The 18,969-nt window shown below is 41.6% G+C and overlaps 1 protein-coding gene across 1 annotated transcript in view; it reads left to right on the forward strand.

Annotated features, from left to right (window-relative positions):
• The window catches only part of SLC4A7 (solute carrier family 4 member 7), a 1,497,737-nt gene that overhangs the window by 893,483 nt on the left and 585,285 nt on the right, over positions 1-18,969 (forward strand). Inside the window, exon 8 of the mRNA XM_044064760.1 lies at positions 7,834-7,952. Within this exon, the coding sequence (XP_043920695.1) occupies positions 7,834-7,952 (119 nt within the window). The remainder of the gene's footprint in view (positions 1-7,833; positions 7,953-18,969) is intronic.

An 18,969-nucleotide genomic window follows, 5' to 3' on the forward strand; every position in this document is an offset into this window, starting at 1 on the left:
TTTGTTTTAATTCATAGATGTTATGTTGTCCTATCTCGCCTTCATTCTTACTTGAATGGGTTTGGAACCAATCCTCTGCTCCGACTCTGCTGAATACACAGCTGGAAGTCTCAAACTTGGCTCATGGCAGATAGGTATCCCATGATGCAGTGGTGCGACTCTCCAGATCTCATTTGTCACTTTACGAGGTTGGATGTTGTCTTCTTGGCCGTGGCTAAGTTTTTGTCTTTGTTCACTTAGTTAGCTTTAAATTTTAGGATTCTTACATTTATATTGTTTTTGTAGAATTAGATAGTCAGATTTAGCGTGTAGCTTACTTTATCTCTTTCTGCTGTTGGGCCGTCATTTTTTTCACAGGCCTTATTGTAGTAGTGTGTTGTTTAGCATACTCTTGCTATTAGTTAGTTAGTTGGTCATTTAGCTCATTTAAATTAAAGAGCTAATCACCCGTTTTAGTTAGAGGGATGGTAGTATTACTGCATGTGTGTGTTATTCCTTGGTATCTAGCTTCGTTTAAGTTAGAGGTCCTAGTGTTCTCCCTTTTGTCAGAATTAGTTTTCTAGTTTATCTTACACTTAGATGTGCAGTGTTTATTAGATTAAAGTGTGTTATATATCAGTGTTCTGAGTTAGTTGCTTTTGTAATCCTTTTGGGAACTTTCTCCATCATCTCTAAAGACTCTAGAGAGAAAGAGCATAAGCCTTCGGGCTTTAAGAAATGCCAGAAATGTACACAGAAAATGTCAGACTGACATGTCATTTGCGTATACTGTCTAGGGGCTATTAATTTACAGGAGGATTGTACTTTCTGCCACTCCTTTAGTGCACACGTGTTACAGGAGAGGAGAAACAAATTGATTCTCAAGAGTCTTTTAAAGCCAATGTTTGAGGAAGCTGTGCAGAGTGCTTCTTCTTCTTTGTCCTCTTCTTCTTCAAAGCAGGACAAACCATCCAAAAGGCCATCACCTGTCTCTTCGGCTCAGTTGGAGCCTCCAGAAAAATTGTCAAAACTTTCTAAAGCATCTGCCTCCTCAGCTCCACAGCCCTCGGAACCAATGGAGGTCATCATTATTGACAAGCCTGGTTCTTCGGAGCTGCAAGATACTGTGTCTTGGAGCCAGTCAGTTGACATTCCATCAGTCTCCCCTACTTTGAGATCTCCCATTTCGGAGTGATCTCATTCTCCTTCTCTACCCTCCAGGTCCACTAGGAGCCTATCTGATGATGACATAGAGCGGGTGGTGCGCGGACACCTGAAGTCGCAGGCGCTGGCCAAATTGTTCTCAGCTCTGACTCATCTAGTCTCAGAGCCTCCCAAGACTATTGCATCCACTGTTGTTCCTCCTCCGAGCCAAGCTGGACCATCGGAGCCAGAGTCCCTGGTACCACTTACTGTAGAATCGGTGGTTCCCGGACCCCCTTCGGAGATTACGGAACCGACATCTGCTCTGACTCTCTCGGCACTGTCAGGAGTGTCTGGGAGCCAGGGTTCTCCGGCCAGCCCCATGGGGGGGGGGTGCTCAGTCCCGAACTTCGGTTTCGAGTCTACCTCTCGGTGTGTTTGCTCAGGTGAGCTCGGCTCACACATCAGCCTCGGAGCCAATCTCCCTGGAGCCGGGGTTGTCCTTCATCTCCTTGGAGCTGGGGACATCCTCAGAACCAGTGGGATTTGCTTTCGAGCTGATGAGTGTGCTGTCTCCCTCTACAGCTCTACATATGGATACTGGCATTCGTCCCCCAAGGCACTGGCTACTGTCTCAGCACCACCCCATCCACAGGACAGCAGAGATCCAGAGCCTCAGGATCCCCCATTGGGTTAACCCCTGTCTTCCAAGGCCTCCCCAGAATACCCTTCTGAGGAGCCCCCTCAGAAGAGAACTTGCAAGAGGAAGCATATAGACTTCCCAGATGAGTATGTCATCTCAGATATTGACTTCGAGGAGTTAGAAGGGTCCCCACGGTTGTCCTGTGATGATATCTCATTTGCAGATATCCTGGAGATCCTTAAGCAGAGAAACGGCTGGAAAACCTTCACCCCTACTGATGAGGAGTCAGTGTACCTGAAGGCCTTTGGATCTCAACCTTCAGCCTCATGGGTGTCTCTGCTATTCGATGAACTAATGGACTTGGTCAATCAAAAGGCATGGAAGTCACCCGACACTATGGAGCCAGTCCCTCAGAGGCCAAACAAGTTTTTTTCAGTCCCTACCGGAAAAGATTTTCTCACAAAGGGTGTAGCTGTAGATGCTATGGTGGTAGCAGCAGCCACCAAGAAGGAACTTTCTGAGACATCCTCATCTGTTCATCCTGTGAACAAAGATTCTTGAACGATGGACAGATACGGGAAGCGTGTCTTTTCATCAGCGACTTTTACACTCCAATCGCAGAACTACCTCGCTCACTTTACAAGGCTACAAAGAGATGATCTGAAAAAGCTAGGAGATATTCTACAAGGTACATTAGCTGCGGGGGGTGAATGAGAAAGTCTCCTCCCAGCTATCCACCTTAAATTCTGTCATCAACTCCTCCATGAGACTGATATATTATGCAGCGGTTGGAGCAAGCAGAGCAGTGGGTTCAGCAGTTTCCTTGAGGAGACACTCCTAGATGCGCTTGTGCAATTTTGCGGAACCCTTTAAGTCTACCTTTACTAATGCCCCTTTGATGGTTCCTCACTCTTTGGACCCAAAGTAAACGACACACTCACCAGATGCGAGCAGAAGGGAAAACTCTCTCTGCCATTGGAGTACATTTTTCTGTACCTTCAAGACCTTACCCTAAAGGTCAGAAGAGTGGGAAAATGTGGTTCAAAAGGTCCCAGAGAGCTTTCCAAGATGCACGAGATGAATCCTTCCCCAGGGGCAGAGGGGGAGGTAACAATGGCAGACGTCTTAGCGGCAGAGGGGGTCCGCAAAACCGTGATTCGTTTCGCGGACATTCCTGTCTGCGCTCCTGAAAGGAGGCCCGCATGCTCTACTCTGGAGGCAGTCAATGGACATTTGTCTTTGTACCCAGAAGCCTGGCAAGCTGTCACAAGAGACAAGTGGATACGAAGCATAATATCCAGAGGATATTCCATTCCCTTTTGCCACCCTGTCCCACAAATAAGAACAATCCCAGATGTTCCACCCAATGTAAGGGAGGAAGCAACTATAGAAATCCGAAAGTTGCTGGATGAAAGAATCATCCAGGAAGTCCCCACAGAACAAAATGAATTTGGAACTTACTCAAGATTCTTTTTGGTGCCAAAAAGAACAGGGGACTGGAGACCCATATTGGATCTCAGCAAGCTAAATGAATCTGTCAGAAAGTCAAAGTTCTGAATGGTGACACTGCAGTCAATAATTCCCTTGTTAGGGAAAGACGATTGGATGTGCTTAATAGACCTCCAAGATAATAATGGACAGAGCATCAAGGAGCCAGTCATTATCAGTTCTGAGCTCTGCCCTTTGGTCTCACTACAGCCACCAGAGTATTCACCAAATGCATGGCAATAGTCATGGCTCACTTGAGGCGTCTGTGATTCCAAGTGTTTCCTTATCTGGACGACTGGCTCCTAACTGCCACCACCCAACATCTACTCCAGCAAGCCAGGTATGTGACTTTGGAAATTTGTGCTCGGTTAGGCATAACAGTCAATTTGCAAAAATCTGCCTTGTTGCCCTGTCAGCCTATTACCTTCATAGGCGCAAACCTAGACACTGTTTCCATGATGGCACATCTTCCAGCCGACAGAATTTCAGCCCTCAGGCAGCAAATACTTCACCTTCTTCCCAAGGACAAGGTAAAGGCAAAAGTAGTTCTGAAACTCCTAGAGACAATAACTTAGTTACTCTTGCCGGAATGCACATGAGAATCCTTCAATGGCTCCTGTTCTCCCAATGGTCACTTCAAGAACTCCCGATGTCCCACCTGATCAGAATAACTGAGACATGCAAAAAGGACCTAAGGTGGTGGATCCAGTCCAACCATGTGACCATTGGGTCATCCTTTATTCCATGACAACCTGTTACTACAGTGACCATGGACGCTTTTCAGATAGGGTGGGGGGCATTATCTGGAAAAAATGGTCCAAGGAATATGGTAGGAACATGAGGCCCACTTGCATATCAATGTTCTAGAGATGAGAGCAGTGCTTATGGCGTTGCAAGCACTACATGACTCGCTTCCACTAGGGACGATTGCTATCCAGTCAGACAATATGTTGGTAGTTTGGTGCATAAACAAAGAGGAACCAAATCATACCCACTTTGTCACTAGACCCTCAGAGTTTGGCAATGGGCAATTTCTTCCCAGCACTTTGTAGTAGCAACGCACATCCCAGGGAAATCCAACGTGATAGCCAACAAGGTCAGCAGGGCAATATTGATGCCTCACGAGGGGTCTCTGAACCAGAACATAGCGGAAGAGATCTTCCGGAAATGGGGTCAGCCTTGCTGTGATCTTTTCACCACTCCAGTGAATGCGTAGTGCAGCAGCTACTTTGCCCTAATTCCCCCACTGGGGGAGACACCGAGAGTTGCACTTGTTCATGATTGGCCCTCGGGACTTCTTTATGCCTTTCCTCCATTTCCTCTCATTTCCAAAGTCATCCAGAAAGCAAAATCCTTGGGAAGCAGGATGATTTTCATTGCCCCCACATTGGCCTTGACAAATTTGGTTCCCCTTCCTTTGGCCTCATCTTCAGAAGAAGCCTTGTATTCTAGACCCAGTTCCAGACCTGCTGACACATATGTCAGGTGCACTTCATCCTTCTCTCCACACCCTCAACTAGACAGCATGGCTGTTCCACTTCCCAATTTAGTCAGGCTTCAAAATGTTACTCCAGCAGTAAAACAGATGTCTTCTCATAAAGTTTCTACTAGAAGACTATATACTAGCAAGTGGAAAATATTTTCTCACTGGGCTCAGAATAGAACCATTGACCCTTTTTCTGCATCTATTCAATCCATTCTAGAATTTCTGGTGGAAGGTTTTCAGCAAGGTGCTGCTGATGCAACTATGCTGCCTGCAAGTTCAGATTTTCACATTGGTGACCATTCTCCTAATTTAATGTCACACAGGTTGTGTAAAGCATTTGTAAAAGGTGCTTCCTTATGGAGACCTCCTTTTAAGGAACCACTTCCTCCTTGGGATTTAAATGTTGTCCTGTCTCAACTTACATTACCTCCGTTCGAGCCTTCTTCATCTTGTGACCTCAAATTTCTGTCCTGGAAGACCATTTTTCTAGTAGTAGTAACATCTGCCAGAAGTGTCTCAAGAGTTGCAAGCACTGTCAGTTAGACCTCCATATCTGATCTTTCACATGGAAAGGGTATCGTTATGAACCAGTCCACCCTTTGTACCTAAGGTTTGCACTCAAGCCAACATCAATCAATCCATTGAACTCCCAGTGTTCTTCCCCAACCATAGCAACAAGGCAGAGTATAGACTCCATCAATTGGATGTGCATAGACAGCTCAGATTCTGTTTGCATAGAACTAAAGATTTCAGGAAATCTGACCAATTATTCATCTCCTTCTCTGAGGCAAAAAAGTGTATGCCAGTTTGTAAAGTTACCCTTTCAAATTGGCTCTCAAATTGTATCACCTTTATCTATATCTCCAACAATAGAAAACTGCCATTCAAAATTAGGGGTCATTCAACTAGAGCAATAGCTACGTCATCTGCTTTTCAGGCCAGAATGTCTGTAGACAGTATTTGTGCTTCAGCTATATGGGACAATTCTCATACATTTTATTACTCATTACAAAGTGGATTTGGCCTCCAAGGACAGGGCCTCTTTTGGTTCCACTGTGCTCAAAGGTGTACTCTTGTGAGCCACCCGGAAAAAAGGTGTTAGGATGCTGTCCCATCCAAGTAAGAATGAAGGCGAGATAGGACAGCATAACATAAAGAAGTTTTGTACTCACCATAACGTTCCATGTTTGTTGTCCATCTCGCCATTCATTCTTACGACCCCTCCCTCCTTCCCCCATCCGAGGGCACCTAGAGGACCTGGTGGTTATCTTTCCTTCTTACAGGAGCTCCTTGACTCAGTTTGTTTTTATTTATATTACTCATTAGTAAGTTAGCAGCAAGCAAGATCTGGAAAAGTTGCACCACCTCATCATGGGATACCTACCTGCCACGAGCCAAGTTTGAGACTTCTAGCTATGTATTCAGCTGAGTCAGAACTGAGGATCTGCTCCAAACCCATCCAAGTAAAAATGAATGGCGAGATGGACAACAGACATATGGGACCTTATGGTGAGTACATAACTTCTTTTTTTATTTTCCTTGTTATGTTCATTTCCCATATTGCCTTTTCCTCTCATTTCTCATTTTTGCTGTATTTTTTCCTTTTCTAAGTAATAAAAAGAACTGTGAAATATTTACTAATCTAAATTATTTTGAAAATAGTAAGTTGTGATGTGAAACTTTTTTCATGCTTCAAAAATTTTTTTCCCATTTCTTTATTTAAAATGCATTGTGGGGACATAGACCATCATTTAGGAAAGTTAGTATAACTTTTCAGTATTTACCCCATCACAACTGTCGCCACATATATTCTTCAGAGAATGGGATTGTCACATCAGTTGCATGATTATTAAAATTAACTGCTCATACCTCAGGATACATATCCCTGTTCTGCCATATCTGCAGATGCAGTTTTTCCTGAAGTACAGTTTGTAAGGGGGGGTAGCATCTCTCCACTCTCACCTAACTAGTTTCAAAGAAGGAAGGGATTAAAAGCATACTACACCCTCCAAGCAGAGTATTATTGGCAAATATAGTTAGCATATATAGTTGCAGTAACCTGTAACTTGGACTTCTGAAGTTATATTGTACTTTTCCAGGTTATGTATCTAAAATTGCACCAAGAAATCAATAAACAGATCCATGCTGGACAAGGTTGTGGTTGAAAAGATCTCTTTCTTTTCTTGTTTACTCCATTATTGTATGCACGGGACTGGTTGGATGAGAAAGAACTTGTGTTTTTTTCCAGATGTAGTCCTGTGCTTTGAACTGTTTTGGTTCAAATGACTGTGTCCTTCTGGTAGTAGATATACATAAATTATGATAGATCATTAGTTAAAACAGTGCGAGTACAGTTGCTGGACTCATAACTCACTGTTCTTCCATGGTTCTAACTTCAACATGTCCTTGTTGCATCACATGAATGTCAGTAAAGTCTTTCATCTGCTTTCCTAATAACAGAAATAAACAGCTTTTGTTTTGGGGGAAAGATCAACAGCTACTCTGGTGTACAGTGAGAGACAATGTTTTTTTCTTTATGTGAATAATCTTTAGGTAGAGGCTAGTACACAAATCACAAATGGTCATTTCTTTTCTTAAAATGGCATTGGTAAGTGTCATCATCATCAGAGCTGCTAAAATGAGGGCTTTGCTTCATATTTTTGAGTTAATGTTGCTTGAAAATAGGCAACTTTACTTAGTAGGTAGATTTCATTCCTAGAGCATATACAGAATTTGTACCAGGGTGATTGAATGGGCGCAGTTTAATGCAGATGTCACGTACCTGAATGGAAATGTGATCTGTTGTAATCCTGGCTAGTTGTTTTTCAGTAAGATTATTTTGACAAACCTAACTTGTATGCCTTTTCCTCCAAAAGCATTTGCTTGCAGTCACAACATTGCATTCATTTTTGCAGACAGCACGTCTCCTTTGTAAACTAACCAGTGCACGTGTTTGCTTTATATGTTTTTACACTGATCATTGCTTTGTGTGTAAACTGGCAGTGGAACGTAAATTATTATAGATTTCTAGTGTCTTGTTTTAAACTGCTGTTTTCTTTTTTTTTTTTTGTCTTTTCATGTATTCCATACACAGGGCTATTATCGTCTCCTCAATCAGCACCTGGAAATTTGGATATCTCCAAAGCAGGAGAGAGCAAAAGTAGTGGTGGGCCTAGTGGCAGTCGGGAAAATAGCACTGTCGACTTCAGTAAGGTAAATGGAGCAAACTTACATAGCTTTTAATTTAGTTATATTTAATAAGTAAACAGCTAAGAATATTGTAAATAACAGGATTATCAAAGTGGACCCACATCAGACTTGTAAAAATAAAAAAAAAAAAGGCTACAAAAGGAAATTTAATCTGACATTGTTTTAGTTTGCAGTGTCAGAAGTAACATTTCATTTTAGTAACATTATACTCCCAACTACAAGTTGCCGTAAACTGAGCATGCCTCATCAGTATCATCATTTTGAGTTTTGTTGAAAAAATATATCTGGTTATTGGGTTTACCTTTTAGTGAGTGGTCTTTATTAAACTTTTTGATTTAAGATGGAGCGATCCGTTTAGGTTTATCAGTGTGGTACACGCTATTAATTTGTCATGCCAGAAAAACTTTTAATTATTTGATCAATTTACTAGAGCTATCACATGTTCACCAGTAACTCTAATACATTTTGATGCATTCTTTTTATTATTTAAATCAATACTGTCTTTGCTGTATCTCCTTCATGAGAGCCTTGCACCAGCAGAATAGACTTGAAATGGTATTTGGTTTTTATGAGTGGATCACTTACTGACGCAGCAACTTGGTTGTATAATGTACTGACTGAATTTTTTATCGTTGCAAATCTCTCTTAAAATAAGACAAAAATATCCCAGAATGATGTAGCTCTAGGACAATAAAAATGAAAACGAACTCTCTGAAATAAGTTTATAAATCATTTCATCCTCTCTCCCCTGATGTTTTTTTTATTTCAGATGTGTTTACAATATGTGCTACTTTTTTTTAAATCTCAGATTTAAACAATTCCCAAATTGTGCATTACTTCCTTAGGTAAGTCTGAAATAGTCCTATTTCTTGTGTAGTCAGGCACCTAAAATTCACTTTTAAATCCGTAGTTGAGTAGAGCTATGATCATATTTGTGGGGTGTGTACATGTAATGGTTTCTGTGCCCATCCTATTTTTGGAAATTTTATATATTGAAGACAAAACATACAGAGGAAGTAAAATATACAAGACTGACTTCTGTTTCCATGCTGATTCTTATTTACACCAGCATGCTTTTTTCCCCTTTTGTTCTTGCTGGCACAAAAGCTGATACAGTGCAAAGCCAAATGGTATAGCCCCCCCCCCCCCTCCCCAATCCAGTTCTTGCTTACTACAGATGTAACTTACTCTGCCACCTTTTATTGTCATTTTTCCCATGTCAGCAATTTTTTCATCTGACAAAATTGTGTCTCAGTGAAGTGGTTCAAAAGATCCTTTTAGTGCTGTCTTGGAGGTATGGTACTGCATACATTTTATGATTGTTATGTTTGTTTTCTGACATACTAAATGACTGCCTACAATATCTTCTAGGAACCATGTGACTGCCAGAAGCAACTTTAATCCTTCCTTGCTGCAAAGAAATCTGCCCTCCTCCTCCTCTAGCATTTGCTATTGTCAACAAGTGTTCATGGGAGTCCAGCTCAGGAAAGGCTTAGGCCAGGTCAGAGAGAGAATTTGGCTTTCTGTATCTTCCAAGGCAAGCAGATGTAAACATCTGTTTCAGGGAGAGTCAATGTAACCTTAAATTATAATGTTGGGGTTTGTCCACCTTTCTGTGTCTTGTTTCTCAGCCAGAAGTTTTAAACAAGTGGCTCTTTCCTGTAAAGAAACAGCGCACATCTTGCACCTGTACTGACAAAGGGGACATAAGACTCTCCTTATATGTAATTTACCTCGCTGCTGTACATTCTGTCCAGTTTTTACCAAGTCAGAGCTGTGCACATCCTGCTGGTACTGCAAGAAGAATTTTTACCATTTAGTGATATTTTATTTCTTTAGAGTTATTGGTTTATTTGATGAAGCTCATGGTCTTTACATGTTTTTGTCCTAATTCGTGTTTTTTGATTACTTATGAACTTCTGGATTATGGCTTTGAAGTTGTTCAATAAATGTGTCTGAGGCAGGCTAAAAGCACCCAAAGATTGGTGTGTTGTAAAACAATAAAAGACTTCCAGGACTTGCATCTTAGTAGTTCCATGTATCCATCTATCCACAGCCCATTTTTTTGCAGATAGGGTCAGAGTATCACTTTAACAGTGACAATCACCTAGAGCCAAGTTTCACACCATCGGATGGCTAGCCCTGCTGCAGCTATTCTTTCATACCACATACACACATCCCATGGTCAGTTTAGAGTATCCAATCCACATTTGCATGTCTTTGGAATCTGGGGAGGAAACCAGAGCAACGGGAGGAAAGCCACGTGAATGCAGGTAGAACATGCCAGTTCCATATATGTGTTCTGTAAAAAAAAAAAAAAAAAAAAAAAAAAACACGATTCCATAAGGCAAAGCTCCGGTGGGATTTCTTTAGAATGTTAACATGACATTTTAAAACTTAACATTGACATGCAGTTTCTTCCCTTTGAAAATCTATATTTTTTACAATATTTATATCAGATAAAAACTCTGCTTTTAATTTATTTGTTTTTGATTACCAGTAAAGTATAACGGAGCAAAACCATTTTGTAATGGGAGACCAGGGAGAAAAGCTTCTCATTAAATAGTTTTTCCACAGGTAATTCACTGGGTTAACAATAAAAAAATATATTAGTTAACACTGTGCCATATATACTTTAGCAGATGATCATCATGTCAAGTAAACAACACAATATTCCCAGCATGCTATCTAAATAATATTTGGTATTGTTTTGCATTTTAATGTAAAACACCATAATGAAATTTTAGCACACAGACAGCGGATGAAGTATCTGCCTATTTTATCCAACTTATTCACTTGAGACATGTAAACAAGTGACAGAGTGTGAGGATTTACGTAATTTGGCTGCATAAAGAGGGGACTCAGAGGTATGGTTTCACTGAGATTTTAAAATATAGATCCCACATCTAATCTTTACTTTTTTATATTTCTTGTGTAGGCTACTTGCCTTCCTGTAAAACAGCTAATTTCTTTTTTTCTTTATCTACAGCAACGGCTACAAAAGCAGACAGTGAATTCTGGAAACTATATGGGGGGGGGGGTGTTTTTCTTTGTGTCTGTAGTTCTTGAGCATTTTCATACTGTGTACTTCTGAATGCAGATTTTTGGTGTTAATATATTTAAGATCCTCATCTTGAATAAGAGATGACTGCAGTGTTACTACAATATTGCATGTACAAAAGCATTTTAGCCGATGTTCCTTGCTGTCACTGGGAAATACGAACCTGATTGTGCACATAACCATGTGTGCTGCATGAAGGTTACTCTGTATGGACACAGCCTTTTAGAACCAAGTGCACGTGCCTGGCTAATACACTGTACCTAATGCCATTCACCTCACTCTTCAGTAGTTGCCAGCACTGAAGCAGTCTAGGCAGTCCTACACTCCCTTGTCAGGTCCTCCAGTGCCAAGGTTGCCAGACACTCCTATGAATTTCTGGGTTTCATTCAGGGCTTTGACTCTTTTTCACTATGGATCCAAGAAACATTCATGTGGAAATTCATTGCCTTCGTTACGTTATAGTGCCCAAAACATCCCACTCCAAGTCGCAGAATTACATATATAATGTTTCAAAATTGTGTACATAGTTTCTGGCAGTTGCAAGCCCTTCCATTCCCAGTCTTAGTTTTGTCAGCGTGCTTCAAAGCTGTGTGCATTCTCCATCATCCTGGGAAATGGGGCAGCCATAAGTACTTTGCAGACATTCAGTTTGCTTCTGTCTCTGGTGCATTTCATGCATCTTCCTTTGTGAAATAGTTTTTGCTGATGCTTGCAAGGAACACAGATCTATACAAAGCTGCTGACAAAAATGGACCCCTCATATCAGTGGTATGAAGCATGCATGAGAATATGTGAAAAGGTTGAACAATAAAAAAAAATCCACCTTCTCATAGAGTCATGTCTGAGATGCAAGACAGGGGTCAGAACATGAAAAAACTGTTATGCATTTCTTTCACTAATGCATACAGTTCTTCTAACTATTCCCAACTACTGCTTCTGCTATATGACAGATACACCAACACGCACATGTAGACAGCTCAAAACAGTTCAAAAGACAGCAGGCAGCACAAAATATGGATGTTCATCGTGTTACACTACTGCAGTCATTACACTTGGGTTATCCTGCCGTCAGGTGGTCCCGTAGTCGGCCATAGTTCCAAAGTCTTGGTCCGGCGTCGGTTGCTGTCGCTTCTTCCCTGATGTCAGTGTGCCAGGGGTATATAAGATGCATCCGACGCCATTTTCTTCAGTCTTTCTTGCCGCACGGTGTCCGAAGCAGAAGCAGTTCGCAAGTGCTGGTTGGCCGACTCCTGAGCTTTTCGAAGTCGAATTTCAGATCCAAAGTCTTCAATAAAGCTAAGTACCCCATTGGGGAAACTTTTTTCTTGCCTCAGACTGATGTCAGAAAAAGTTAATAATTGTATTTCTTGTGGGAAGCAAATACCTCATAAGGACTTCCACTCTTACTGTATCCCATGCCTAGGCCCTGATCACGACGTCACTAGCTGTCTGTTTTGTGCTAGATTTAACAAATGCATTATAAAAAGACGTTTTGATTTTACTTTGCACTACTTTGGCCGAAGGTTCAATTATACTATGCCGTCAGACCGCAATACTGAAAAAACGCAAGGACAAGGATAAAGACAGGCATCCGAGGTCAAAAACCGACGACGAAACCTCTTCTAGGCCAGTCGCCGGTTCGCCGGTTCTCAGTGAGGCACTTTCGCAGCCCCGGACACCCGCTACCTCAGAGCCACAGGCCCCTCCGACTCCCACGTGGAGACAACTAGGCCTCTGGAAACTCAAGGTACTGGGCCTGCGGAAACTAATCCCTCAGATGGGTCTGGAGCTGCTGAGCAGGCATCGGCTTCTGAGGGTGTTTTCAGACCTTCACAACTTACCATTAAAACAACAGCCAAGACAAAAGTACCATTAAAGACAAAGAAACAAGTACAGCATTCTCCTGGACAGACCTCCATGCCTAAGAAACAGATGCTTAAAATGGCCGAAGACATCATTACTCTAATCAGGGGTTCCCATCCCCCTCCTGAGAAAAGGCCTAGGCAGGATACAGACTATGATTCCTCTGATCAGGTTTCCATTTCCTCTGATTCCTCTTCAGACCAGGGATACTCTCTACCCCCCTACGAGGACTCTGATGCTGAAGAATCTATCCCTTCAGCCTGTCCTCCTGAGGATTATTCTTTTGGGGAAACTTTACATACCATGATGGAACATTTCCATTGGGAAAGTCAGGATTACTCAGAATCCAAGAAAAGGCTCAGGGATTTCCTTTTATTGCCTCAGCACAGGCCCTTGGCTGTTCCGCCTGTGCTAGATATTGTGGATAATGTGTTCTCTGAATCCAGCTTATCTCCTGATTCTTTACCGCCTGCACCAGCCAAGCCAGATAGATATTATAGAGTCCCAGACTCTCACAAGTTTTTTTATAAAAACCCTTTGGCTGATCCAGAAACTATTTCCCAGGGTCCAAAAGGGGTTAAGGCTTCCATTGCAAAAAATCCAGTACCCTCTGACAGAGATGCCAGAGCTTTGAATAGATGAGGGAAGAAAGTATACACTTCTGCAACTTTAGCAATAAGAGCTTTAAATTGCCAGTTTCACATGCTTAAGTACCAAAAATATTTAATGGCTCAGTTAAAACAGAAAATGCTTGCAAGCTCAGAAGTTCCTGATTGTAAAGAAATGCAGGATTTATTGCATGCAGTTGAACAGGTGGGAAAGCATACTCTACAATGTGGTTTTGATTCTTTAGAGGCCTCTTGTAGAGCCGCAGTTACAGGTTCTGTGATTCAAAGACATGCTTGGTTAAAAGAACAGAGTTTACCTGATCATGTTAAGGCAAAATTATTGGATGGTCCTTTACAGCATGATATCCTGTTTGGTGTTAAGGCCGAAGAGGTGTTAAAGAAAATGTAGGATAAAGCTAAATCTATGCAAACAGTCAAGGATTTCTTACAGGTACAGCCACCTCGATTTAGCAGAAATTGGCCAACAAAGAATTGGTCCTTTCCGGTGTCAGACAGGCCACAGAGAGGCAGATACAGATGCCCAAGAGGCAGATCTCAACCCCAAGGCTCAAACAGACAACAACAGTGGGGCACCTCAACCCCAAAAGGAGGTGAGGACAAGTCTCAACCTTACAGGAAACAGTCTCAATGACCTTCCCCTTCGTACACCAAGCACTTCCCTTTTGGAAGCCCCCTTAGGGGGAAAACTAGCACTTTTTTCTCAAAACTGGCAAACAATCACCCAAGACAAATGGGTTCTGAATATTGTGTCTCAAAGTTACAGGTTCCACTTTCATACTTTACCAAGGCTAAAATGAATGCCAGACCTGCAGCAAAATCAATGGGCAGAGGCACAGAAACAAATTTCAGCCCTCATGGACATGAGAGCTATTCAAAAAGTACCACAACAGGAAAAAGGACAAGGATTTTACTCAATACTCTTCCTAGTCCCCAGAAAGGACAAGGCCTGGAGGCCCATACTAGACCTTTCAATTCTAAATACTTACCTGGATATTCCGAAATTCAAAATGTTGACATTACAGCAGCTTCTACCCATGCTGGGCAAGAAGGCTTGGCTTGTTACTCTGGACCTCAGAGGCATACCTGCATGTCCCTATCAGACAAAATTGCAGAAGATACCTCCGATTCAAAGCTGGTACAATGCACTACCAATTCTCTGCACTGCCCTTTGGCTTATCTACTGCGCCCAGGGTCTTCACAAAGTGCCTGGCACCAGTAATTGCATTTTGCAGACAAAAAGGAATTCAGATATATCCATACCTGGACGACTGCCTCATTCAAGAGACAAAGGACATTCTTCTACAGCATCTGGCGTTTGTAAAAAGGTTGCTAATTTCTGTAGGGTACACAGTAAACGAAAAGAAGTCAAAACTAGTGCCCTCACAACAGATTATATTCCTGGGTGCCAGCTTAAATACAATGGCCCAGATGGCTTACCTCATGCCAGACAAACAAGTTCCACTAACTCAATATTTTCAACTACTGGCAAAAAAAGTCCCATCTCCCTGCAAGAAAAATTCTGCAGGCCCTGGGATTCATGGCATCCTGCATACTACTAATACCATATGCCAGACTGCATATGAGGAAATTACAGTGGTACCTAAAAAGTGTTTGGACTCAACATTCTCACAGCTTAGAAGCAGTAATACCAATGATTCCCTGCCTACAACAGGAGTTTCGATGGTGGGCACAGGCATATCACCTAAACAAGGGTCAGCCTTTTACCCTACCCACAGCCAGGCAGGCTCTAACACCAGATGCTTCGGATTATGCCTGGGGAGCACACATGGCAGGAAAATGCATTCAGGGCAAGTGGACCACAGACCAGATGCATCTTTACATCAATCAAAAAGAGATGTTGGCTGTTCAAAATACCCTAACAGCTTTCAAGGACCTTCTGCATCCAGGACAATTATTATTAAAGACAGACAACACCACAGTAATGTGGTACATAAACAAGCAAGGGGGCACTCATTCTTAATCCCTATGCAGGCAAGCCATGACCTTGTGGAACACAGCTCTAACATATCAAGTTCACCTGCAAGCACAATTCCTGCCAAGAAAGAAAAATACTCTGGCAGACGATCTAAGCAGAAATATCATGGACCCTCACGAATGGAAATTGAATCCACAAATCTTCAGCATGGTAACGAAAAAAATGGGGATGCCCAGACATAGATCTTTTTGCCTCCCCACTGAATTGCCAACTACAAAAATTCTGCACAAGGACTTATCACAAACAAGCATGGAAAGTGGATGCTCTTTTGTTCAGCTGGAAAAACCTAAAAGTTTATGCCTTCCCGCTACTGCCTCTCCTTTCAAAGGTACTCCTAAAAGCCAGACAAGAAAAAACACAAATGATCCTGATTGCTCCAGACTGGCCACGCCAGCACTGGTACCCTACCTTAAGGAACTTAGCTCAAGGCCCACCATGGATTTTGCCTCAAATTCCACACCTTCTGACTCAACAAAAAAATCAGATCCTGCGCCGGTCAGCTCAAAACCCTATAGTTCCAAACATTCCTCAGATTTTACAATACTTAACTGAGATGCTGGATAGAGGCCTATCCTTCTCATCAATTAAGATCCACGCCTCTGCCATTTCAGCACATTACAACACGGATCCTCCTTTATTCTCTCATCCCTTGCTAAAACAGTACCTCAGAGGGGTTAAAAACATAAGACCGCCCTGGAGAGCGCCAACACCAACTTGGGACCTCAGTTTAGTTTTGGAAAAACTAACCCTGCCACCTTTTGAGCCAGCCAATACAGCCGATCTAAAATTTGTATCATGCAAAACAGCTCTGCTCCTGGCATTAACTTCAGCACGAAGAGTCTCAGAGCTACAGGCATTAATGGCAGTGGAACCTTTTATAATTTTTCATCAGGACAGGGTTTCTTTAAGGACAAACCCTACCTTTATGCCAAAGGTGGTATCTAGTGTGGCTCTTAACCAAACCATCCATTTGCCAACTTTTTATCCAAACCCCCAGAATAAAGGGGAGAAACTTCTGCATTCTTTGGACATACACAGGCAGCTACGCTTCTACTTAGACAAAACAAAAGCTTTCAGGAAAACTGAGCAACTGTTTGTAGCATATGCTGCAGGATCACAAGGCAAGGCTATCTCGAAGCAGACTATATCCAAATGGATAGGACACTGTATATGTTACTGCTACACAAAGCATGGAAAATCAGTCCCAAATAACATTAGGCCACATTCCACCAGGGCAACAGCCACTTCAACAGCCTTTCTCAGAGGAGTACCTACCAAGGAAATTTTGGAGGCTGCAACTTGGAGTTCACTGCACACCTTTACCAAGCATTACCACCTGCCTCTTTACTCTAAATCCAGTCAGGATTTGCCACTACAGTTCTGCAGGGCCTCATAGCCAATCCTAACTCTTTATAGACCAGCCACCCAAACTTAGCTTTGGGATTCTACCCAAGTGTAATGACTGCAGCAGTGTAACACGATGAACATAGTACAGTTTTGTACCTACCATAAATGTAGATGTTCGAGTGTTCACACTGCTGCAGTCCAGGTTACCCTCCCTCCATCCCCTCTGAACTAGCTGGACTTATCTATACCTTTCTAGTCTATACAATCTTTGTGGTGTATTTGCTTGTAACTGAAGGTATTGTTTTTATTTTTATATGTATATCTTTTATTAGCAATATGTATTGCCTACCTACTTGGGGGCACCTGACATCTGGGGCAAGAAAAACTGAAGAAAATGGCGTCAGATGCATCTTATATACCCCTGGCGCACTGACATCAGGGAAGAAGCGACAGCAAACGACACCGGACCAAGACTTTGGAACTCTGGCCGACTACGGGACCGCCTGATGGCAGGATAGCCCAAGTGTAATGACTGCAGCAGTGTGAACACTCGAACATCTACATTTATGGTAGGTACAAAACTGTACTTTTTACATCTGTGTTCCTCACAGCACAGCATATGAAAACCAGTAACATCTACTATACTAGCATGGCAGAATTAATACAGCTAATCCATTTGTATTGTGCTGCTAGGCACAGATAGTGATAAACTAGTTCATTACTGTTGTAAACAAATGTATGTGATGTTTATTTATTTTTTTTCGATAGTGCTATAGTCAGTGGCAACGCTAATACTGAGACCCAACTCAGAGGAAGGTCATGGCTTTTACTGTGTGACATTTAGTATTGTTGTACAGTTTATATGCTAAAATAAAAAAACGGTTGACTGCTGTGAGCAGAAAAAAACTAATTTATTTGAAGCACTTTTTGTCTGTTGCTCTGGACAGACTTCTTCAGATAAAGCAACAAGTATAATTACATTTTTTATAAAATCATAAAAGTCGCATGCATTAAAACAACCAATCAAACAAGTGAAAAAACGATGTCAAGTTGCTAAGCAACCAGTAGTACATTCCAATGCTGCTAAAGGAAAGTGTGCAGTTGGTGTCAACAATGGCCTAGATTAAAATTCAAAATTCAAAAGTCCTTACTAAAATATTCCTGAATAATTTGTATGTGCAATTCAAATGTATGTACACTACATCTTAAATATATTCATAAATTACATGCTACCTACATACACTCTTCAGTTTTAAAAAGCAAGTAATAGCACACATGTCATTAATGCCCGAGAAACTATAGGCATTTAATGCTAGTTGCCAGTATAATTCCAGTTATTCCAATATAAAGGATGATGGCCCTCCTCTATTGTCTACTAGAATGTGGTCAGTGACCGTGAATTTGAAAGTATGTCCAGGGAATGCTGAAGTGTGTTTGGCTAAAGTGTTCTCTGTCTTTTGATGGTCAATAGCATAAAGGTGTTCATATATACGGTCATGGAGTCTATGCTCCATTTTTCCTATGTAAAACGCTGCACATGTTACATACATAGCTAAGTAAACTATCAGTTTTGAATTGCAGTTAAACTTTTTTCTTAAGAAATACATCTTGTTTCTTACTTCAAATTTGTTACCTATATCAATGAATGTACAGTATTTACAAATGTTGCATTTAGTCATCCCTGGAAAACTAGATGTACTAACTTTCCTGGTCTCTAGTAGATTTTTCAAATTACTCCCTCTTTGGTACCTACCTTGTCCATAATCGACAAGTCACTAGGTAAAAGGTCCCAGTTCTTGTATAGAATATATGAGACCATATTACTGCTAACGTTAAAGGTGGTAATGAAAGTAGGATTGTAATCCTGAACATCCTTACGGTGTTCAGTTAGGGTTAGTTGGAAGTCAGTTGTAATAGGTAGTATTGTAATCCTTAACATCCTTACGGTGTTCAGTTAGGGTTAGTTGGAAGTCAGTTGTAATAGATAGGTAGTATTGTAATCCTTAACATCCTTACGGTTTTCAGTTAGGGTTAGTTGGAAGTCAGTTGTAATATATAGGTAGTATTGTAATCCTTAACATCCTTACGGTGTTCAGTTAGGGTTAGTTGGAAGTCAGTTGTAAT

This window comes from Protopterus annectens, chromosome 3.part0 (assembly GCF_019279795.1).
Source record: "Protopterus annectens isolate FY-2018-M chromosome 3.part0, PAN1.0, whole genome shotgun sequence".
Taxonomy (NCBI): Eukaryota; Metazoa; Chordata; order Ceratodontiformes; family Protopteridae; genus Protopterus; species Protopterus annectens.